This window comes from Harmonia axyridis, chromosome 6, assembly GCF_914767665.1.
Source record: "Harmonia axyridis chromosome 6, icHarAxyr1.1, whole genome shotgun sequence".
NCBI lineage: Eukaryota > Metazoa > Arthropoda > Insecta > Coleoptera > Coccinellidae > Harmonia > Harmonia axyridis.
This window is the reverse complement of record NC_059506.1, coordinates 8,530,281-8,555,749: the sequence shown is the minus strand read 5'-3', so window position 1 is coordinate 8,555,749 and position 25,469 is coordinate 8,530,281. Positions and strand designations below refer to the sequence as shown.

General features: G+C 33.1%; 1 protein-coding gene across 2 annotated transcripts in view; it reads right to left on the bottom strand.

Moving 5' to 3' along the window:
• The window catches only part of LOC123682830, a 36,678-nt gene that overhangs the window by 8,595 nt on the left and 2,614 nt on the right, over positions 1-25,469 (bottom strand). The window contains exons 2-3 of one of the 2 annotated variants that reach the window (XM_045621635.1): positions 6,017-6,180; positions 3,064-3,187 (exon numbers count right to left, since the gene is read on the bottom strand). In XM_045621635.1, coding sequence (XP_045477591.1) covers positions 3,064-3,187; positions 6,017-6,180 — 288 coding nt within the window. The remainder of the gene's footprint in view (positions 1-3,063; positions 3,188-6,016; positions 6,181-25,469) is intronic. The other variant, XM_045621636.1, reaches the window with a different exon arrangement.

The window sequence follows — 25,469 nt, the reverse complement described above, 5'->3', positions numbered from 1 at the left end:
TGATATTATTACATACTTGAAATTGTACTTCTCTTTCTTTTTATATTTTCTTCATTCATTACCAAGTATCAGCCATTTTATTTATTAAAGTCTTAATTAATGGAGGAACAAGTTTTTGTTGTGATAATATTAAATTCCACTAATATTCATTGTTTGCGATCATTGTTTTGCCAACACAGTGGCTTCTTCTGCAAGAATTTTCAATAATTCAGGTCACGCGATCACCTTTGAATTCTGCAAAGAACTTTAGATTGTTTTTCTCAATAAACACACGAAATCTAAATGCAAAATTTCTTCTTCATCAAATTCGTAGTTTTGAAATTGAATATAAGAAAAATAAAATTTCGATCGGTCATAATTACGAAACGCCTCATCAAATTTCAACCATTACCGAACTTTATCACTCCATTCGAGATCCGATTCCACCCTGAATATTTCAAATTCCCAGATCTCTCCGTTCGAGAATAATCGTGTTTACGCTAACAAAAAAAAGTCTGCCGGTGGACTTGAAACCAGGTCCGTATTTTGTTCTTACAGCCATAACTGTTCGCATCTATAGTTCGTAATTATGATGATTTCAGCGAAACTTTCAAATTGAAGAGTTCAACTCCGAAATTATGACTGCTAGGAATTGGCGGTGAAAAATATTTTTTCGGCAACCGTCCGGGAAGTGCTCACTTCCCGGACGCTTTTTCTCTGAGAAAGTAGCATTTCCGGGCCTAGTCCGTAAAGTACGTACTTCCCGGACTAGGCCGGAAAAGAATCATAGAATCCATAACAACCGAGTTAACGGCTGACAGTCCATATGAAATTAGTTGTCAAAAATTTGCATGTTTTTTTATCGCAATCTTAATAAAATATGGAAAGCAGCAGCGATAGTGTTATTTTACATGGTTGCCGAAAAAATATTGTACGCAACACGCCCGAAAATGGTTTTTTTGGACTCACAGACTTCCAGGACTCGCTTACGCTCGTCCTGGAATTTTGTCTATTCGTCCAAAAAAACCCTATTTTCCGGACTTGTTACGTAAATTACTATTACCCAGTATCTTCATCAAAATCTTGGACTACTCTCACTCTTAGGTAAATATACCTAATGGGGTCCAGAGTGAGAGTAGTACAAGACTAAACTCCGAGTTGGCTTGGTTTGTCTAGTAAGTCATATTGTTTATGTGTCAGTATTAACTTTTTTCAAATGAAAATATAAATGATTCATTATTATTTTTTTTCTTTCAAATTCATAAAATGAAAAATTTTTTGACAAATAAGTTTTTTCAATTTGGTTTCTCAATTTTCTCGATAAAAAATATATGTTTAATATTACTGAGTAAGACAGATCGATGCGGTATAGTGCTTGATTTTTGTATTCAAATTTCAATTATTTTTAAGAAAAGCTATAGACGGCGAATTGACCCCGTTTTTTTATATTTGATAAATAAGATTATTTTGAGAAAGAGAAATATGGACCCACCTTAAATTTTTACAGTTGGGAATGTATGGAACTCAAAGATCAAATGAAAAAATCTGTTTGCTGTCCAAAGATTTTTTCGGAAACAATCAGAGCTATTTGCATAATACTTTGTAGAAAATGATCTTCGAAGCACTTGATTACGATCCATGAATTCTCAATTGAAAAAATTTCACAATTTGCATTTTCTTGAATTATGTTTGGATTTGGCATATTTTTCGAGCAGAAGGAAATAATATGGAATTTGCAGTGTTTTTCATTGGATTTTTGAATTCTTCACCTTCGAAAACGAATAAACTGTCAAAATTTCAGGGGGGATTGTAAAATTTTCTTCTCTAATTCTGTGATGAATCCGTTCATTCTGCCATATATACAGGGTGTCCCGGGAAGAATGCGACAAACGAATACCATGAATTAAGGTCATCATGGAGGACCCGTATCAAGAGGTTTCAATCGCCTGAGTGCCTTCGTTTGGGATATACAGGGTGATGTTCATCTTATGAGTAAAATTTCACTGTTGAATACCTATTTAACTAATCGACCGAATAATTTCATATTTTGAAGTTTTGTCACCCTTTTCTATCGCCTTCCTTCAATATTTCTGAATTCGAGTAAATCAGATCCGGACTAGAAAAATTTCAGACTTTTCCTATTTTCGTGAATATTGGATCACCCTGTACGTGAACATTATGATTTTTTTCCGTTTTCGGAACCACAAAGAATCAATTAATTATAAAAATTCTGAATCTCTGCTTGGCATGAATTTGTAATTTTTTATATTTAATTCTTTTTGTTGTTTGATAAGAATATTTTGTTATTGGTTGCTCTTGATTATTTTTTTCTTGTGATTTAATATAAGGCATAAGCAGAGTCCGGTTTACTGGAACTCTGATAATTGAGGCCTTTTGTTGTCCCATATGAATGTGAGACTTAACAATAAATGAATTTATTATTATTTCAATTCAAAAATCACTTAACAATTATATGTACATTTTTTATTAACTTCGATAAAAATTCAGTGAATTAGGGGAATTTGATGTAATACACTCGTATACAAAGCCCATTCTTACATTCAAAAGCTCTCCACTTCGTGACACTTCATTCGAATTTTGAACTCGTGGAAGAATTTCAATGCCTTTTGCAATTGTATTATGAATAACTTTTCTCGAACGGTTGAATATTGAAAATAAAATTTTTCATGTATATTTTAAAATTATTAGAGTTGAATATTTATTTAGTGGATATTTACTCAATGAAAAATATTAAAAATAAACAAGATTGTTAACCATCCGAAATGCAGTTACGTGCAGTGTATTCCATCGGAAAGGGATAAATATCATTTTAAGATGGTAAAAAATAACCATTCTACCGAAGAATATAATAGATCACAACAGTCTTTTGCTTCAATCAAGACTTATCTTATGATATGATCATGAACCATCATAAATGAAATAAGTTTAAAGTATTCTGAGGCATTCTTTTAGTCGAATTGACTAGGAATGATTTCAACCACCAAGTATATTACGAAGAAACCCTTCCAGTACCACATTAATAGAAAGTACTAAAATTTTCATGAATAAAATTTATTAGGAGACCTTTCCTTGTCGATTGTTGTCTTCGAAATTTATCTTCTCAAATCTCTGCTCCCAATCGTTAGGTGTTTCGCTTACATGTCCGAACTCAATTTCTCCAGGTTTATGCTGCGCCATGTAAATATCTCTGTAGAAAAATATTGTTTTCGATTTCATCAAGAGCACGAATTGAGATAGAATAAATGAATGCTTAATAATCATTCTTGGAACAAACTTCTACGCTTCCATTTTTTGAAATTATGTATTCCTTTTGCAAAAATCTTCAGATGGTTTCATTTAATGATTAAGTTAACCTAGAAAGTTCTTACATAATTTGTTTTTACCTGAGTATCTTTGAAATCTGTTTAGCAAGGTTCAGTTAATAACTACGGGCTGGTAGAGATCAACTTGGGCCATCTTAGGAACTACACTCGGATCTACATGGTAAAAATTTTTTACACATTCTTGGTTTCAAAAGTGGTTCCTTCACCTCATCGATATGGAACAGTTAAAATTTAGTATTTCATTCAGCGATAAATTAACAACATATCACAAATATAAAGGATTCTTCAATAAGAGGTTACATTTTGAATATATGGACAGCTTCACTTTTGAAGATGTCATATCAAGGGCATAGAAATAGGGGATACTGGGATAAGTTACCCTCCCCCCAAGATTTCCAAAATATAAAATTGCAGAATTCTCGCGAAGACGAAGAACGAAAATTCTCGATAAAATCAACCAATACTCATTTTACTTTTGTTCGAAATCCACACGGTAGTAAAAAACAGGACCCTTTTACATTTTATGAGTTTATTATCGCTTTCAAGATAAGTTCTTTTATTGCACTATTTATTCTTGGTTTATTATTTTTTTCATCTATTCGCTTTTTCTTCATCTTATTTTCCATCTGTGATTTTTGCATTCGTCATCGGTATACACTTTCCCGTTGTTTTCGATTTTTTGTATCATTCTCCTCACGAAATTCAATACTGTAGTTATCAAACAACTGAACTGAACTCGCATAGAAAAATGGTGTGGGATGTGTTGTACCATTTATTTTGTTTCATTCAAATTGCAATTTATTTTCGAAGGCTTCAGTTTTGAATTGACTATATCTGCACAGTGTTCCTCAATTGAAGGTACAAATGAAAATGACAGAATTCTCGGATCATTTCATGAAAAAAATCCTATAGTATGTGTCCCCAAACACTTTGTTTTTGAGATACAGGTGTTAAAGTTTAAGTTTTTTTCTCATAGAACCTTTCCTTTGCAAGATATTCAATTCAAATTGGCCATAGATATTCCAATTTGAAGATTTCATCATGTTATATGCTAATTCCGAATGCAAATCCACAAGGAAGATATTTATTCTGGAAGGATGCCTGATTCTTTCCTTCATCAGAACTATTTTTTGGTGAACCGCTGGTAGTTTAGAAAAATGTTAAGAGAAACTCTGGTTCAGTAGTACACTTTACGGTTTGTAATAATTTTATCATAACTGCTATCGATTTCGAGAAGAAAATTTCGAACAGCTCTCTAGTAATCCTCAGGAAAATCCAAAATTATTATAAATATCCAGCTAGTAAGCTGTAATGAATTAATTAGTTGTGGTACTTATTTACTACTCTGTAGCAAAGATTAATAAAGATTTAATAAACTGACATAAACATCACAAAAAAGTACGACACACTAGAAACACCCTGTATCTCGAAAACAAAGCGTTTACACGTTCATATTCATGGGACCTTTTATTCCTATGATTATCCGAGGAATCTCTCATTTTCCTCCGTAACTCTAATTTAGGAACATCCGGTATAAGGTAAGAACAACCGAATTGGTAATACAAACAATTATTTCGTGTAATTTGATTCAAACTTCTTTTTCTCCCATTACAAATCTGTGTAAACGTTATCGTCAAAAATTTTTTTTCGATCACCTCCCTCCAAGAAAAAAAAGGAGATTAACGTCCTTGTGTAATACATATATTTTGAATGATTGTACCACATATTTTGACACTAAAATTGTTGAAATTCACTTCAAAAATGGTGAAAATCTTGTAGTCACACATTGCAAAACTAAAGCTCTTTTGGGTCGTTGTTCTCGGCCGGCAATAGTGAGACTGGTGGAAAAATTTGAGCTGTCAGGACAAGTTAGTGATGTGAATAAGAGGAACCGTGTGCGTCGCACAAGAAAAACTAAGAATATTGCTGCTGAAGCCTGTAGTGTTGACGAAAACTCAGTTTTGTCGATTCCTCGTGGATCTTGGGAATTAGGCATTTCATTAGAATATATTAATGCAGCGACGAAACAATCGGAATTTTGCAAGTAAATATTTCGGGCCGTGTTATTTCTCTAAGAGGTGATTCCAATTGGTCAGAGATCTTTTGATTTACCACCTCTTAACTTTTTTCTTTGGGGTCTCTTGAAAGATAAGCTCTATGCCAATGGTCCACAATCAATTTAAAACCTTAAGGATGGAATTCGTGAAGTTATCGAGGACAGCAGCAAATGTGTGAATTGGTCATTAAAATTACATGAAAAGGATATGGTGCTGCAGCCGTGAACATTGCGGTCATTTGGCTGATATCTTTTTCCAGCGTTAATAGCATACCATGGTCTTGACAATGAAATAACCACTCATTGATTTCTTTTAAAATATTCTCTTTTTTCTTCAATATCAAAATGAAAAGTCTTATTGAAAAATCTTTTATTAATTCTGCTGGATACGAAGCATTGAAGAAGACGTAGACAATATTATCATATCATATCAGTCGTCCAAAGGAGATTGATGAAAGAACTTTCCAAATAAATGGGTACAATACTCTAGTAAATTTTCAACTTCAAATAATCTTCACAACCGAATTTATGTAATTCAAGAATATGATGAATATCACTATTACGTTAAAATGAATGAAGAGAAATGAAAATACGCACATATGAAAGTGGAATAGATTGAAATAATTTTCATACTCACTGGAAATACTTGCTTCCAGCTTGCACTGCTGCTGCTTCTTGAAATCCAGTTGCTGAAGGTTCTGGCTCTATTTCTGTGTTTGTTCCTTGCGAAATCTGGCGTTTTCGTTGTTTCAAATCGAAAGACAACGCACAGCTTACTGAGCAGATAAGAAAAATCTGCACCTGAAAAATGATATGTTTCATGAAATCCAAGAATTAGAAGGTTGACGGAAGTTATCAACAAATACCTAGTTGAAAAGACTTTTTTCGCACATCAAGAAAGGCTTTGCAATTGAGTTATCAATTGCTTTCTGATCGAATTGTTCCACTCTTCCATATAATAAGGCAATAAATGAAACTCATTAAAAATATTTCTTTCCTGTTTCGGAAATCCTAGTATTATTGTTGGCGATGTGTTAGTTTGTAGTTGGAGATATGGTAAGATAATAGGAGCCATTGTAAAATTTAGGTTGCATTTCATAAAAATTCCCAGAAACGAAGAATATAATAATAGTAATAGTAATATTGAATACAATACATTAGAAATTATATCATACAATTCGAAATGGTTATTATGTCAATTATTTGTTAACATCTCTGATGTCATTTTTGTATCCAGTAGATATATCATTTAATCATGAAAACATAAATGCTTCAAAAACGTACAGGAATGATCAAATTGTTCAATCAAAATCAGTGCTCATTCATGAATACTGTCAGAATAGTTATTTATAATACAAGTGCAGAAGGCATTGATATTCTTCCACGAGTTCAAAATTCAAAAACGAGCCACGACGTGGCGAGTTTTGGAATGAACGAGTGGTAGAATGAGCCTTCTGTACGAGTATTATACATTATTTTCTCTAATTCATTGCATTTTCATTGAAATTAATGAAATATTTCCATAAATATAATTTAGTGATTTTTGCATTGAAAAATGTTGGTTGGCAGAACTGATTTCTTTAAGGCAATTTGATGAATTGACAGATAAAGCCGTAGCGGAATGTTCGGAGTGCCAACATAGAATAATAAAATATAACCATGAAAACTGTGCGTTTCTGATATATTCTCGCACGATTTTGTTCTACAAGATGTGGAAGAATGAACGGAATAACCACAGAATTAGAGAAATTTAAGAACGATATTGTTCAGTTGATCAACTTACTAGTCGTCGTATTGTACACAAATTTGGTAGTAGTACCAAGAAAGGCTCAGTCCTGGGTACTGGTAGCTACTTTTTTATCGTGCAAAGAAAATTAATTTTCAAATTTATCTTGAAAATTAAATTATCTGAATAATGTTGTCCATAAATTATCCTCAGAATTCTCTCTGTATTTACAAATGAACTAATTTTTTAATAATTTCTAAACGTTTTTAAAGACTTCTGTTTTTCATGAAAAATCTACTGAACACAAATGAATTGAGATATATCCAAAAATAATATACATGTTGCAATCAAACCGTTTTAAATTGTTCAATACTTTTGAAGACCTCCAACGGTATGTAGATCAATTACAGAGGGCCTGGGATTTTAGAGCTTATTCTAACTATATTAGGGACGCTAATCTGTACATGCAATCCATTTTTCTCTATCAGCTCTACTTTTCATCATCAAATTATCTTACAATGTGGGTTTCATTCTGTATATTCATTTATCATAGTTCTAAAATTATTAAATTAAAAATGATTAAAAACCACTTCAATGATTATTATTTCTGTTTAGTGAATGCTACTGGAATCGCTCTAAATAACCGCTGTAAGCGGACTTATTCTCGGACTTATCCCAATGTAGACTCAGCAATACGCTCTATCCTGCACTCAGATGAAATACCGATTCCAACATTTCATTAACTACCAAATATCTCTGATGACGAATATTTTCCCCCTGATCGCTCTTGTGATGCTAAAAAAAGTTTTGATGCTGAAGAAACTGACAGTGACTATGAGGGTACGTCATCAGTTCCTCAATGCTACAATCAAAATGAACTCACCAGGGATCTCAATTTATCGAAAACATCTTCTGAAGTACTGGCTTTTAAGTTGAACGACAAAAATTTATTGGAAAAAGGATAAAAAATCACCTTTCACCGTACAAGAGAAAAATATTTGTTACTATTCTTTTCTCAAGAAAAAATCTTGTGTTGTCACGAAATTAGGGGACTCATGAAAGAAGAGGGGCTTTCTGAATATATTCCAGATGCTTGACGCCTATTTATTGACAGTTCAAAGCAAAGTTTAAAATGTGTCCTTCTACATAATGAGAATAAATATGGTTCGATACCACTAGCTCACTCAATGAAACTGAAAGAAGAATATAATACCATAGCTTTGGTCTTGCAGAAGATTAAGTTTCACGACCATCAATGGATGATTTGAGTAGACTTGAAAATGGTAAACTTTCTTTCTGGACATCAAAGTGGTTACACGAAATATTCATTCATCTCGTTCCTCTGGGATAGTAAGGACAAAACCCACCAATGGGTTAGAAAAGATTGGCCTCAGACCCTCAGAGTGAAAAGATGGACGTTGAAAGAAAAAAAATCATACTTCCTCCCTTAAACATAAAGTTGGGCCTAATGAAGCAATTCGTAACGGTACTTGATAATAATGGGTCATCTTTTGCATATTTATGGTTAAAAATGCATCAGTGAAGCACAGAAAAATTCAAAGCAGGGATATTACAACAACACTTTATTAAAGATCCTGCCTTCATAAATTCAATGAATCGAGTTGAACGAGAAGCTTAGACATCATCTGTTGCAAATGTAGAACATTTTCTAGGCAAACATAAAGCTCAAAACTATTTTGAAATGGTTAACAAGATGCTTAATAGTTTCAAATCCTTAGGGAGCAATATTAGTATTGAAATACACTATTTACACAGCTGTTTAGACCTTTTTCCAGAAAATTTGGGAGACATGCGTGGAGAACAAGGTGAAATATTTCACCAAGATATTAAAATTATGCAGGAGCGCTACCAAGGAATATGGCACATGTACATGATGACTGTTCAAAAATACATTCAAGAATGTCGCGGAAAAAAAGCTTTCGAAGTGTTGAGTGACTATTTGATTTCTTCAATGTTTTCCTTTTGTTTGTTAGTACGACATAATATTGTATTTTGTATATGTAAAATAAAAATTTCGTATCAACTTTTGTTGAGTACACTTATGGATTTGAGTTAAGATATCTTATGTAATTTATGTTCCTTTAAAATTGTATATCTTAAAAATTTTAGATCCTACGTAAAAATGAATACGTTGTTTGAATTCAGGACATCAAATTGATATAGAATCAGCTCAAGATACCTCGACATCAAAACAGCTGTTCCCCTGTTTCATGATATACATTGCTAACATAAAAAAAATATTATGATTTATTACGCCCTATAAAACGCCGAGGAATACTGATTCACCTTTTCTGCGTATTTTCCATCTGAATTAATCTACTCTACAATGATTATGTTTCTCAATAACTATGCAAATGCCCTTGAAGAGAGAAAAAAAGAAAAGCGTTCAGTGTGTACGATAAATTGTCTGACTGCAGCTCTATTTCCACAAGGGAGTCTGTAATATTTTTCATCGATGTATCGCACTTGGAATTTGTATGGCTTTTGTACTCTGCATTTCTATCGTGATAAATTGTTGGCTCATGTAAATGAGGAACGATAACGTTCAGGATAGTTTACCGCTGGGATTCTTCTAGTTTTTCATCCAATTTCATAGATTTTTCCTGATTAATAAATTCATTCATGAATAATTCAAGTACATGCGTTTTTTTTTTCCAGCGTCGTCGACATCGTGGTCATTTTGCCGAGTTCTATTTTTATTTAGTTTCTAAACATTATTTCATGTATCTACGTCCTATATCTTGGGTACATTCCAATAATCCTGAGGTATTTTATTATTTATTTTATCTATTTTTTATTTTTTTTATTATTTATTATTTTTATACATGCGTTTTTCTGAAAAATTTCACAGCAATTACAATCGAAAAATGGGAACTCATTCTTTCATAATAGGAAATAGTTCTAAAATGAATTATGACTTACTACTTTTTGAGCGTTACTTTTCTGGAAGAATCTTAATCATTTGGTCCGAATGCCTGTAATTTTTGAATTCAGAATCGGGAATGGTTTCAACCTAAATTATCTGATTCTCTCAATTCATGTCAAATTACGCAATATTTCCTTGATGACGAAACCCACGGAGATTTTGGTCACAAATATAGAATATCAATTTCTTGCTGAATTTCAAGTTGAAAATTTAATCATTGAAAAAGAAATACGCCATTCTTTCGTAATGACAGATTTGATTGAGTTGGGAATTTTCGGGTACGTACACGTCAAAGGCTGAAATAGTTATTTATCTACTCCTATTGAATAATAAACTCATTATTCAACTGCTTTTGAGCAATTAATGGTATCTATTAACAAACAGCGTGATTTATAATAACTCACTACTATAACTCACTATTATGAATCGGAAAATATGGATCTGTGCTTCTATACTTCTCTGCTTCTATTCGATTGGCCGAAAGGGGACATTCCATTATTGTTATTGAGGGGAGGAATGTCCGAGGGAATGTCACTTTTGATGTTTTCAAATTAAGTTGATATCTAATTATTGCGAATGTTTTGCTGAAAACAATTAATTCAGATAGTGAAGATGAAATATTATAAAGGTATACATTTCCAAAAGACAAACAGCTAATGTTACCATACAGAATTAATTGCCCGAAAAAATATAAAGGAGTTTGAAAAAATTTTCGAGATTGGTGTAGCAGTAAGATCATTAAGTCATCGTTTACAGGGAATATTTTTTGGTATAGTTTAATGCATTTTTATAGGCAATTATTATGGTTTTTCAATAAATTTCTATGTCTGTACTCTGTACTGGATTCGAGCTAGCCGAATCTAGTTCGATTGTGATTGGTAGCACTAAGTTTCCATCTCTCTTGTACGGGATCGAGCACATTATATGTTTATTTCCCATTCCTTCTGTCTATATTCTAAGTCTGTATTTTTTTCTTAGTATTTATTGATATAGTCGTAGATAAAGTATAGTATTCAACTTGCGGTAATGATCATAACTCACTTGATGAATTACAGCACTCGCCTGCGGCTCGTGCTGCAGACATCATCTGCGTGAGTTATGACCTACATTACCGCTCGTTGAATAATATACTATTATAATACAAGTGCAGAAGGCATTGATATTCTTCCACGAGTTCAAAATTCAAAAACGAGCCACGAAGTGGCGAGTTTTGGAAAGAACTAGTGGTAGAATGAGCCTTCTGTACGAGTATTATACATTATTTTCTCTAATTCATTGCATTTTCATTGAAATTAATGAAATATTTCCATAAATATAATTTAGTGATTTTTGCATTGAAAAATGTTGGTTGGCAGAACTGATTTCTTTAAGGCAAATTGATGAATTGACAGATAAAGCCGTAGCGGAAAGTTCGGAGTGCCAACATAGAATAATAAAATATAACCATGAAAACTGTGCGTTTCTGATATATTCTCGCACGATTTTGTTCTACAAGATGTGGAAGAATGAACGGAATAACCACAGAATTAGAGAAAAGGTTCTTCTGAAATTAAAATGAGGACGTCCAAACGAATTTTGAATTTTTGCATGCTGTGAAAAAGAATGGCAAATCGAAGTAACGCTCTAAATTGCTTCATTCATCTTGAAAAGTGATGGGAATCCAAAAACGCTTAGGAGAGAGGAGTAGTTCAACTCTGGCCGATCACGAGAATGACACGTAGTAATAAGCCCCTCTTAACGTATATATTAATTGGTACCTATTATGATTCCCTGTTCTCAATATCACGATACAGAAATTGACGTTGAGTGTTCGTTGTTTCGATGAATATTCATTGGATGGAACAACTTTTTTCATTAGACGTACAGGGTGGGCAAATTTCGATGTTTTAGCACTACAACTTTCAAACCAGAGGTGATAGACAAAATCTGATACCCACTTCTCGATCTCTTTTTCTGAGAAACTATCAAGGGTAGTATTCATTTTTGGCCACCTTCTTTTGTTTTCGAGTTATAAGCGAAAATTGGAAAATGGCGATATCGAAAAACATTTATATCTCCGCTAATACTGATGATAGAGCTTTGAAATGAAAACATTATACAGGCACTTTTAAAGAATCCCGTGTCGTGCTCATCTTTTCAAAAGAGTTTTCAATTACGAAACTATGACCCAAAGTTATGTTTTTTAAATAGGAACACTATATTTCTGTGACATTTTTTGAAAGCTTAATTTTTCCTGGTTTCAAAAATATATAACATCGTATAGTTTGTATCAATATAAATAATGGAAAATGGTCAAACACTTTTCTCACCTAAGTGTCTCAATATTTCTATGGTTTCAAATGTTGATGAGCACAGAAAAATATAGCTTCTTATAACGAGAGCAGTATCCTTCCGTCAATCTGATTATTTATATGATTTTTACTAATTTCGACAAAATTCGGATTTAGATATATTTTATAAATTTTTCATTCCAAAATGGTTTCGGAAATAATGAAAAGATCCACATCATCGACTGTTTCAATCGAGATAGTTGTAATGAGATGAATGCATTGATAAATTATTTCTATAGGTCTCTAGAATGAATACGCACAATCAATTTCAAATAGCATATGACATAAACGCATATATGATTAAAATCAACAATTTAATTAGGAAAGAAACAAACAAGAAATAATATTTAATCTAATAGTGATAACAATTGAGTAGAAATAACTTTGAACGAGTATAAAATTTTTAGAGAAGATGTTCAAATCGTTGACCATCCGCAGCAATGCACAGTCGACACCTCTCCTCGATACTTCGCACCTAATTAAATACATGAATATTTGAAACTGTGTTCAAGCAAACTAGGAAATTTTCTTTTAGTTCATCCATGTTTTCGTATCTATTTTTATAAAGTTTGTCCTCAATATGTCCCCAGAAAAAACAATCTAATGGTGACAAATCAGGTGAACGAGCCGGCCATCTTATGGGCCCTATGTTTCCTATCCATTTATTTCCGTTGTTTGTAAATATTTCACCCATATTTCTATTGTTGTGAGGTGAGGCACCATCATGTTGAAAAAAAATATTTCCTTTTTCGATAAGAGGTAAATTGTCCAAATATCCATCAACAATGTGCTGATCAATTATTTCTTTATAGTGTTGACCATTTGAATTTCCATCGTAAATGCAATAGGTCAACACACGATTTTTTAAAATAGCACACCAAACACTAAATCCAAATCTACCCTGATGAGGAACATCTAAAGTAATGTGCGAATTAATGTCTGACCACGACCAGTAATGTTCATTGTGCCTGTTGAATATCCCAGCGCTACTTATGTGCACTTCATCCGACCATATAATTCTTTCAAAAAACGACGGGTCTTCTTCGAGTTTTTCTAAATACCAATAGCAATATTCTAATCGGCAGGCAGGATCCCTAGGCCATAGAGAAAGTTGTTTCCTATAGGTATAGGGTCGAAATTTATTATTTTTTTAAAATATCCAGAGCTCGCTTTCTAGCTATACCAGTTTCTTCTTCTATTTGACGACTCGATATATAAGGGTTTGCGGATACAGTACCGATTACACTTAGTACACTATTTTCTTCGTCATGTATATTATACTTCTTTGGTCTTTTTTTTTCATGTTCAATCAAATTGTTTTTGAGTCGTTCAAATATTGACTTGTGCGGTTGACTTATTTCTGGAAAACTATTCAAATAGTCTTGTGATGCTGCATCCTCATTATAATTGCACCTAATGTAACATTCGAGCATATTGAACTTTTCGTTATTTCCATAATTCATTTTGAAATAGAAAAATATACAAGTATTTCGAAACAATGATACTCGTAGCGCTGATTTGATTTCAAATGATATAAATTGATGATTTGACAGTCAAAGCTCGAATCTCTATGATAGCAGTCCATTATTCTGTGAGAAATTGAGTAAAAAGCATAGAAATGAAGAAACTAATAGAAGGAGACTGTGGCAATGATACAATGCTAAATTTTTCTGTGCTCATCAACATTTGAAACCATAGAAATATTGAGACGCTTAGGTGAGAAAATTTTTCGAAATCAGGAAAAATTAAGCTTTCAAAAAATGTCACAGAAATATAGTGTTCCCATTTAAAAAGAACATAACTTTGGGTCATAGCTTCGTAATTAAAAACCCTTTTGAGAAGACGAGTACGCCACTGGATTCTACGTAAAAAAGTGCCTTTATAATGTTTTCATTTCAGAACTCTATCATCAATATCAACGGAGATATGAATGTTTTTCGATATCGCCATTTTTCCAATCTTCGCTTATAACTCGAAAACAAAAGAAGGTGGCCAAAAATGAATACTACCCTTGATAGTTTCTCAGAAAAAGAGATCGAGAAATGGGTATCAGATTTTGTCTATCACCTCTGGTTTAAAAGTTGTAGTGCTAAAACATCGAAATTTGCCCACCCTGTACATTGACAGCTTCGAGCAATTAGTATGACATACTACAATTCGGGTAATGAAACGAACATTGCAATAATAAACATTTCATTGGTTTAATGGTTGTTCCTTGATACGATGAAAAAAATTCGTCAATATTATGAACAATCTTACGACCTTATCTCGAGGCCATAACAGGCTCAAAAATTTCATTATTTTATGGATGACATTTTGAAGATCATGATATGAATATTTGCCTATACATCCTCCCATATTTCCTGAAACATTCATGAGAATTGATATGAACATTGATTGGAGATTTTTGATAACATTCAAGTTAGTTTTGCATATTTTCGGATAATGCATAAGATAGTTTTGACTGGGTTGTTATGAACTTTGGAAATGTGGAAACTCATGGGAACATGATAACCCACTTTTATATTTTAATTTGAACATCAATGTCAGCTTGACGTGAAAATACCTAAAACTGCATTTTCTTTTATTTCAAACTCGTTACTTCATTCTATAAATCTCCATGCTTTAAAATGCTCATCAGATTTATTTTTTATTCATAAAGCTCTAATCTCTGAAAAAAAAATAATTCAGTTGATAAATTTTGATTAATTTCATCGACCATCAGAAATCAGCCTCAATAGCATTTTTACTTTATTTATTTCCAAATTAAATTTAGTTTTCGAAAATAATAATAACAGCAATAGCATAAAAAAAGAGTTTTTTTATAAATAATTGTAACATCTTGATAAGTGAAATATTTAGAATTCAGGTATCGATGTAATTGAGAGTTAACACAATTGGAAAAATGTTTTTTTTTGACAATTCTATTCACAAAGTGTTAAGAAATTGGACAACAAATCCATATTTTTTTTCGCCCTTTATAAATAAGCTATCAAATTTTTTGTAAAACTTTTCAGGTGCTTATTTTAATACCAAAGAATTTGTAATCAATTTGTCGTAGAAATAATTGAAATCGATGAAAAATTACGAATGTTCTTGAATGAGTTTTTTGCCGGTGAGTCTATCATCATGTCATAAAGGAACACCCTATATCCATAGAACAGTTACCAGTAGGCATCACTGAACAGAGGCGGCGCAAGGCGTGGGCGAACACGTGACGCAAAGGGTCACGTGAACCGGGGCTCTCGGGTCTTAAATGATTTATCTCACCTGGAGGTTTATGCCATAAAAACAGTGAACGTGACTGAATGATTCAACAGCGATTTCAATTGATAAATAAAACCAAATTCTGACAAATCTATTCAGAACCCCGATTGCGATTATATTCTCCATGAATTTTGTGACAAAGTTTATGTTCACGATCTACATTTAGCAACGATATTTTGTAGGGAAGGCTATTCCAGTTTCAGTGAGGGGAATTTGTATTTCTAAATATTTGGTTTTCTACATGATCTATACAAGTTGAAAAATACTGGATTATAGGTACCTGTGTTTCAATGATATATGTCAAACAGAACTGTCATCCGAAGCATCATAAGTTTAGTTGGAAGTAAGATGCATAGAAAACCTGGTGTGTCTACTTATACCTGTAAAACTTTCAGACAAAACGGGAGATTTTTCAGATTTATACCTACTTGATTTCGAGAGATCGCGGTCTGTTTCAGATGGCGCATACATCGTTTACATTTGACATTTCTCTCAATTCTCGACTCTTGTGAACCAAGGGCGTAGATCTTTTTTTTCTTGGGGAAAGATAATTGAAAAAAAAATTTTTGACGACAACTTTTATTCATATCTGTAATGTTAGAAAAAGAAGTTTGATAATGAAGTTTGAACCAAATTACTCGAAATAATTTTTGTTGTCACTAATTCGGTTGTTCTTACCTTATACTGGGTGTTCTCAAATAAGAGTTACGAAGGAAAATGAGAAATTACTTGGATAATTTTGAGAAAAAAAAGTTTCATGAATATGAGCCCACAAACGCTTTGCTTTCAATATACAGGTTGTTTCTAGTGTGTCGTACAGTTTATCAAATATTTATTAATCTTCGCTACAGATTAGTTAAATAAATACCAAAACTTATAATGAATGCATTCATTAGAGCTCACTAGCTGGATCTTTATAATAATTTGGATTTTCTTGAGGATTACTAGAGATTGTTTCTCGAAATCGATAGCAGATACGACAAAACTATAACAAACCAAAAAGTGTAGTTCTGGACCAGAGTTTTTTTCTACATTTTTCTAAACTAACAGCCATTCACCAAAATATAGTTTTGGAAGAAGGGAGCAGGCATCCTTCCAGAAAATATATCACCCTGTAGATTTGCATTCAAAATTAGCATATCACATGGTGTAAACTTTAAACTGGAATATCTATGGCCAATTCATATTAAATATCTTGTGAAGGGAAGGTTATACGAGAAAAAAACTTAAACTTTAACACATATATCTCAAAACAAAATGTTTGGGGACTCATGTTATAGGACTTTTTTTCTTAAAATGATCCGGAAATCTGTCATTTTCATTTGTATCTCCAATTTAGGAACACCGTGTAATTAACCCCAGTATCCCCCTATTTCTACGCTCTTGTCGTGAACTTTGAGTATAGAACAATAATATTTTATATTCTATGGTCTGTCATTATATTCCATTCATTTGAGTAAAAATTCGATATGAACTGAATTGTAATTTATTGTAAATGTTTGCAGTGTCTAAAATCAGTATTTCCTTTTTAAACGGCACCAGGCAAAGGCGGGAATTCGAAAAATTTTAAAGAGCGCCACCTTACAGCACTCTGGTGAAGCAGACCACCAAAGCAACAGGTGGGTCTCTCAAAAAGTCTGAAACAAAATCGAATCAGTAAACACACCAGGTATTCTATGCATCTTAGTTGGAAGTTAGCTAAGATGCATAGAAACTCCGTTGTGTGCAATGATTCGATCTTATTTCAGACTTTTTGAGACAGTCCACCTGTTGCTTTGGCAATAACTTACCAGAGTTCTGTGAGGTGGCGTTCTTCAAAATTGATCGAATTCCCGCTATCTGTCTGACGACGTTCAAAAATGTAATTATGATTTGAGGTAGGTACTGAAATTCTCACGAAAAAGTACAATTCAGTTCATATCGAATTTTCAATTAAATGAATGGACTATACTGACAGACGGCTATTGGCCTATTGAGAGTAGAAAAGATTGTCACGAGCATAGAATATAAAATATTATTATTCTTTACTCAAAGGTCACGGGAGTCGAGAACCGCTAGAAATGTCAAATATAAACGCTGTATGTGCCATTTAAAGCTGTCATTATCTCTCGAAATCAAGTTGGCATAAAATCTTCCGTTTTCTCCTAGAGTTTTACAGTTATAACTAGACACACCAGGGTTCCTATGCATCTTGAATTTAGTCATACGACATGTGCTATCGAGGTACTGCTGAAAGTGTGAAAATTGTGATACCTAACTCACTACAATAATAATGATTCTGTAATAACTACATTTCATGCCTTACAAATTCAGGTAAAAATTATCGTCCATCCGAGCTTAAATTGGTAGGAGATTGTAAAATTTTAGGAGACTAGATATTTTACTGATGTCTTAACGCCCATCATCATCGAAATGAACGATCGACCGAAAATATTGCTACTGGCCTTGAAGTGGAAGCTTGTAGGTGAAAGGAAGATCCAAATCTATCAATTTAGCATTTTTGCATCCTTATAATTATAAGGATCAATTGACATGAGAACTAAAGCCAGTTGACCATAAAATGCATCGAAAATAAACCGAATGGATGTTTAAACAACATTTAGATGACGATTTTTAGCATTGAATTTTCTTCAGCGTTGAAACAAATTTTCCTCTCGGTGGATATATAAACCATCACAATCGTCGCATATGGGGCAGTAAAATCTTCATGTAACTGCTGAGGGATTACGTTCTCAAAAAGTCACTGGTGTGCCATTCGGTCTGGTGGTGTGATTGGTCCGTACTGCTTTGAAAATTAAGTAGGTGTCACTCGAACCGTCAATTCTCATCGCGATAGGAATGATTACTGAATTTTTTTGCCTGAAATCACTGATGTGGAATTGTTAGATATGGGATTCCACCAAGATGGTGCAAGCTGTCATAACACGACCCGTTTTGGATTAATTGCAAGGACACCTAATTCCTCATTTCAGCAATATGAATTGGCTACCTAGATTTGAGGATTTATCGCCTTTGGATTTTTTGTTGTTGTGCGAAGGATCGTTTGAATACTTTGAGGCACACATTTTTCAGTCGATCAAATAATGAAAGATAAGGAAGCAAGGGAGTTCTCAATTCTATTTCGTGAAATTCATTTAATAAAACGTTTTCTATTTCGAAGACAATTCAATTTCTGGTAGAAACTGTTTTGGCTCGCATCTGCTCTTGTGTATCAATCACATTGAATGAAATATGATTCAACAAATATTTTATATCCTGGTTCCATGGTCTTTTTATTTTTTCAAAATATCACTTTCACAAGTAGTTTTGTCAGTTTGTTTCAGCTCCTTTTTGATTTAAGAGTAATATATGTATAAGCTCGTTGTAAACATCAGGCCTATTATAATAATCCTATGATTTCACACATGTATCCGTTATGAAATCACATAATCCAATCTACCACTTATACCTACCTTTGCACTCTATAATTATTACAATCAATTAGTCGATGTTCAAACCGATGAATTAATAGTCCATTATAGCATAAATAGATATGTCGTTAGTCATTTCATGATATTTTCAAGCAAGATACTGAGCAAATTGCGTTTTTAGTGAAGTCATGATTTGAACAATCAGAATCTATTCAGAATGCAACGAATCGTTTCTTGTATCATATTTAATTGATAACCATCACTTTTGGTTTCTTAAACGAATGAAGTAAGTAATCAACGAACATTATATCATATAAATCTGAATTATCGAAGATCTTTTGAAACTTCTCCGCCATATAGAGCTTTATAAAGGGTGTTTTTTTAAGATCTATACAACTTTAAATTGCAATAAAACAACGATGGATTATTCGATTGACATGAATTGTATTTATCCGCAAGATAATTTTGTGGCATTATATTTAAAATATGATTTCTGGCATATGACCGCCACGTCTGGCTCGGATGTAGTCCAATCTGGACGTTCAATTTTCGATTACTTTTTCCAACATTTGTGGCCGTATATCGGCAATAACACGGCGAATGTTGTCTTCCAAATGGTCAAGGGTTTGTGGCTTATCCGCATAGATCAATGACTTCACATAGCCCTACAGAAAGTAGTCTAGCGGTGTTAAATCACAAGATCTTGGAGGTCAATTCATAGGCGGTCACCAAACGTGTCTTTCAATAAATCGATTGTGGCACGAGCTGTGTGACATGTTGCGCCATCTTGTTGGAACCACAGCTCCTGGACATCATGGTTGTTCAATCCAGGAATGAAAAAGTTAGTGATCATGGCTCTATACCGATCACCATTGACTGTAACGTTCTGGCCATCATCGTTTTTGAAGAAGGACGGACCAATGATTCCACCAGCCCATAAAAAACAGTCAGTTTTTCTGGATGTAACGGTGTTTCGACATACACTTGAGGATTAGCTTCACTCCAAATGCGGCAGTTTTGTTTGTTGACGTAGCCATTCAACCAGAAGTGCGCTTCATCGCTAAACAAAATTCGCTTATGCAAATGGGAACAACGGCAATCTCATTTTGGGCCCATTAGACGAATCTACGCCTTACTTGATGATCGTTTGGCTTCAATTCTTGCACTAGTTGGATTTTGTAAGCACGCAAACCAAGATCCTTCCACAAAATCTTCCATAAAGTGGATGGACACAAATCCAATTCCTGTGCTCGATGGCGGATAGACTCATTCGGGTATTCCTCAATGCTACGTTCTACAGCAGCAATAGCTTCTTCTATACGCACCGTACGGTGTCTCTGGGGATGTGAGTTATCAATAAGATTAAACGTGGTGCGAAAACGTTCCATGGTTAATCGAATCAACTGCTCTGATGGACGATAAAATGGACGTAGTGCGCAATACGTAATCCGCACAGAACCATTATTTTAGAAATGAAATTGCACTATTTGCAAGCATTGTTCAGGCGTGAGTCTATTCATGATAAATTGCCAAACCAAACTGAGAAAAAATCACTTGACAACTGTTGAATCGGTTGCCATCTTGAACACTAATGCCAACTTAAAGTTATATACCTCGAAAAAAAACACCCTTTAAAACTAAAGCAGTATAATATTTCAATATTTTTAAATTCAATTCAATATTTTCGAATTCGTGGTTCAAGCCACGGGTCAGGATTCAGTTCAGCCATTCATATTGCATAATACACTTTCAACTGAATTCGATAAAGTTCTGAATCTATGAGAGTTCTGACAAATGCCTAGGATAGTTTGAAGGACCACATTTAGTTAGGGAAATGGCTTTCCGTGAATTTGGGTAAATTTTGATAAGTTGTAGTTCTATAGCTCCAAAATTGACAGTTTCCAGGATATGGAGCTTTGAAAATAGATTTTTCGATTTTTTTCGGTATATCCTCATCAATTCGAGAGCTTTTATTTAGGGTAGTGAAGGAATTTGGATCTTCGGCACCCAGAACCCTACTGAGAACTGGTCTTCCCCAGTTATATCAAGCTCAGCCATCGATCATTTTCCATACTCGTCTCCTGACGTTTGTGCTTCTCGCTTTTTTATATTCTGCTTGAATTTTCTATGGTGCAGACGCCACTATTGAGAAGAAATTTTGTACGAAGCTGTAACAGATGCACGCTGAATTTCAACTCGGCCCGATCTTCAGTTTTCTGAGCAGAAGTTACAAACCTGAGCCCTTTGGCCTCAACTAAACGGTAGAGGCTTTACCGATATTAGAGCGATCTTCTGCTTGAATTTTCTATGGTTCTGTTAACGTCATTGAGATAAATCGAGGACTCCATTTTGCACGAAGATTGGAGTAGCTATTCTATATCTACACTCAAAATTTCAACTTGGTCAGATCTCTTGTTTTTCATTGTTTTCATTGAATTTTATATAGTCTAGATATAAGATATAATATCCACACGAATTTTCATATTAAGCTTGAAATGGTTATTTCAGATATACAGCATTATACACATTTTTTCAATGTGATTGTTGTTCAATATTTTTCACGATTTAGGTACAATATATAGTTCAAGTGTCTATAGAACGTTTTTAAAAGAATTGATACTTTGAACATTGCATCTTCATTTTTGACCGTAGAATTAAACGCAATTATCGAAATATAGCGTTCATTGAATTCGAAAATAAAAATTATGTTCGAATTTTGTTAACAATTTTGGATATAATATTTAAAGCACCCTACGATGATATCATTCCATAAAAAAAAATTACTCGACATTTCCATACTCTTCCAATTCAAAAAGTAGGAAAAGGGATTACGATTAAATTAGGATATTGAGAAAAAGTATAATGATCATGATACTGATCACGCAGATTCATATTTTTTCAGTTTGTATAGGTATTGATGTTGTGAAAAGTATTTGAAAGGATGAAATAGTTAAAACAGGTTCGAATACTTAATCATTTTATAAAGGTGATAGTAAATACTTTTCTAGCAGTAAAATCGGAAGTACCTTCTTAGCTTGAAAAATATTTTAGCTCAGTAGAGAATATCGAATAATATCAAAATCCCAATCGTCAGAATTCAATCGGTCTAGTTCTCCAGAAACGTCTAAAAGGGTCTCAAACTTGTCTTCGTGATCGATGTTTACCTACTAGAAACCTCAACATTAGATAAGTATTGTTTTCTTAATGTGGTCTAATGCCTATCATATTGTATAATAATACATATTCACAATCTATTTCAGAATGATATTGAAAAGAAGTACCAAAATAGATTTTGAAATCAATGATATTATATTGTTAACTCATTTTGAAGAGTTGAAAGAATTTAAGTTTTAGCATAGTATAAGGAATCCTTTCCTTATACTATGGTTTTAGTATAGAAAAACAAATATATTATCTTCAAACAGTGTATTCCAATTTTTCTTTCCACAGATTTCCATAAAAATTTTTAGATATATTGCCGTTACTACATTCATGAAAAATTTTAAAATTGCATTTTTTCAGAATGATAAATTTCATCAGGCTATAATTATAATTTTATAAAATATCATCGTCGAAGGTAATCGATTCGCTCAGAGATACCGAGAAAGAGTTTTGTACTGTTGGAGATTCAAATAATGAAAATATCAAAATGAAATTATTTAACTCTTATTTTGTGCCTGAAATGAGATATGCTATTAACGAAAAGTATTATGAATGTTTCATCAATTTGAAAGATTAAAATAACGAATAAACTCATTTCATGCTCGAAATGCCTTCACTATTATGTTCCAACTCCAATATAGTTCTGTTCACTCCACTCTCCGTTGAAAAAGTTAAGCTCAATTCATTTCAGAATAACCGTTGGAGTTTGCACTCAGAAAGATTGTTTGAGAAAAAAAGATGGTTTATAACATTTCTGAAATGAATTTCATATCAACTCAATAAAGAATTCCAATGTGGGAAGACAGGAGTTACTCAGACTCGAAAAATCATGATTCCGTTATCAGAAAATACATTTCGACCTGATAAATTATTATGTATAAAGTCAAAGTATTATTCTATAAAGTCTTATGAAAATTTTTGTAAAAACCTTATTACTTGTTCTTGGAAGAACCAATACTCGAAAATGATTCTTAACATTCTTTACAATTCACGCACTCCATATTTATAAATTTCTTTCATTTAAATACCGGACTTTATTCATTAATTCACACTAAACATACTTGAATGAAATGTTTCAATTCAAATCATGGCGCTGTGGCTACCTCACAGAATGGCTACTTCGAGAGAATAATAATAATTTTTTCTTTGAAGATTAGCTTTGGCGAGTTTTCCGTTATAGGAAATGTTGCCTAGGTAACAAATGGTGTAGACACAAACATTTCAGAATGATGAAGTTTTATTCTGTGAACATTAACACTATATCAAAAGAGCCCCCGTTTACAGTACATACTATAAATTGTGCCACCCAAACATATTTCTGGCATAGAGCTGGTTCCGGTACGCCGGGACATGTCCCGGTTTGGACCATTGAGTCCCCGTGTCCCGGTTAGTTATTCAATTGTCCCGGTCAGTAAATTGACCGTTATGAGATTCATATTTCCTTATTGAGTAGGTGAGACAAAATTTGTTTTCATGGAATCTCAACGGATTCCAGTAATCATAAATCTGAAATGCTGTTTCCGTTGCTCAAACATTATTTTTCAGAAACCGAAGGATTGAAAATGAAATTATTAAAATTGGACACATGGCCAAATGAATCGTCTTATACAATCACTTCATTTTGTATTGAATCCTTAGAGGACCTTAATATTTCCATATAGAATAGTTTCGCTGTCAATGCGGATAACACAAATAGGTACTTAGTTCGAAGTAAAATAAAGGCGAGTTTTTTTTCAATTAGAAGAGAGTTTTCCGAAGACAACGGAAGTATCTGGTGTCCATCGCATAGACTTCACAATACTGATTCCACATCCGCCGATATGATGTCAATTTCTGTGTATTCTATTGGTCTTAAAATTTTCAAAGGGGTCGAACGATGAAAGGTTTTCGTGAGTATGCAGAAACAACTTACAGCAATGTTCTTTCTTATTCCAGAATTAGATGGCTTTCACTACTTCTAGCTACTGAACGCTAGCTGAACCTATGAGTTTCATTGAAAAAATTTTTCTTAGCTGAGAAATGGGCCTTAAAAGCTGTAACCGATTTTTTTTTTGACTCTTTATTAGAACTCAATAATCTATTTCTACACAGTCAATCATTTATGATTGACAACCCGATTGAAATGATTGAAAAATCATCAATTACTGTTATTAAAGCAAAAATTAATTGAGAGGATAGGTACCTACTAAGAAAGAGTTGAATGAAAGATTACTAAATAAATATTTTTGGAACAAAACAAGACAAGTCTATAACAAACTAAAGAATGCTAACACGATGAATAAAATGCAATTTTATGCAAGTTAAATTTGACAGTGAAGTCAGAGATATTTCACAACAGCCTATATCTCGAATATAATGGACTCGGCCAATGATAAAATTCGATATATTTGTATGAATGTTTTTGAAGGCTGTTCCTGAACTAAATCTAGTAGGAGAAACTCTTGTTTATTGAATGGGAAAGGTTTCGCGCTTGAAGATTCCGTTTATGAAAAATTTAAGTACCTATTTGAATTCTTTCATTTTCGCAGAAATTTCAGATGAATGGAAAGCTAAAAACATACACGATAAATATATGTCATTTTTCAATACAACAAGAGAATATGAAATAAAGACGAATCTCATCAAAATGTGCCAATATATTCTCGCAATTCTGGAACACAATGTTCATGTGGAACGGGTGTTTTCTTTTCTATGAGATCTTGACAGTGGTTTAAGAACGAAATGCATCAAGCACAGTAAGCACAGTGGAGAGCATAATTTCAGTTTTTTATAATTATAGAATGACATATGTAGAATTTTATAATTATGTGAGAAAAAAATTACTTGAAAAGGTCAAAACTTTGAAATATATAAATGGGTTAAAAAAAATCAAGCCTGAAAAAAGGGTACCATACCTAATTGTTTATTGTTGCGACTTAATGTTGTTTTTATTGCGAGTTTATATTATTTTTGTTCTTCATAAATTATTTCAGTAGATATGTCCGAATAAATCTTATTTTATTGGGGAATGTGTTATTATTCAACGTCAAAGTCAATAATCCTAGAATCCCTGGAATATTATTAAATGAATACCTCTGAGATGAGGTTTTAATTTTTGTGAGGGAATTTTAACCTATTTCTAAACCTCTTGTCCCGGTCGATGTTCCAACATTTATGGCAGCCCTATTCTAGCATGACAATGTTTGTCCATCCACTAATGACACACCTTCAGCTTATCTTATCGTCTATGAAATTCTCAAGAGATTAAT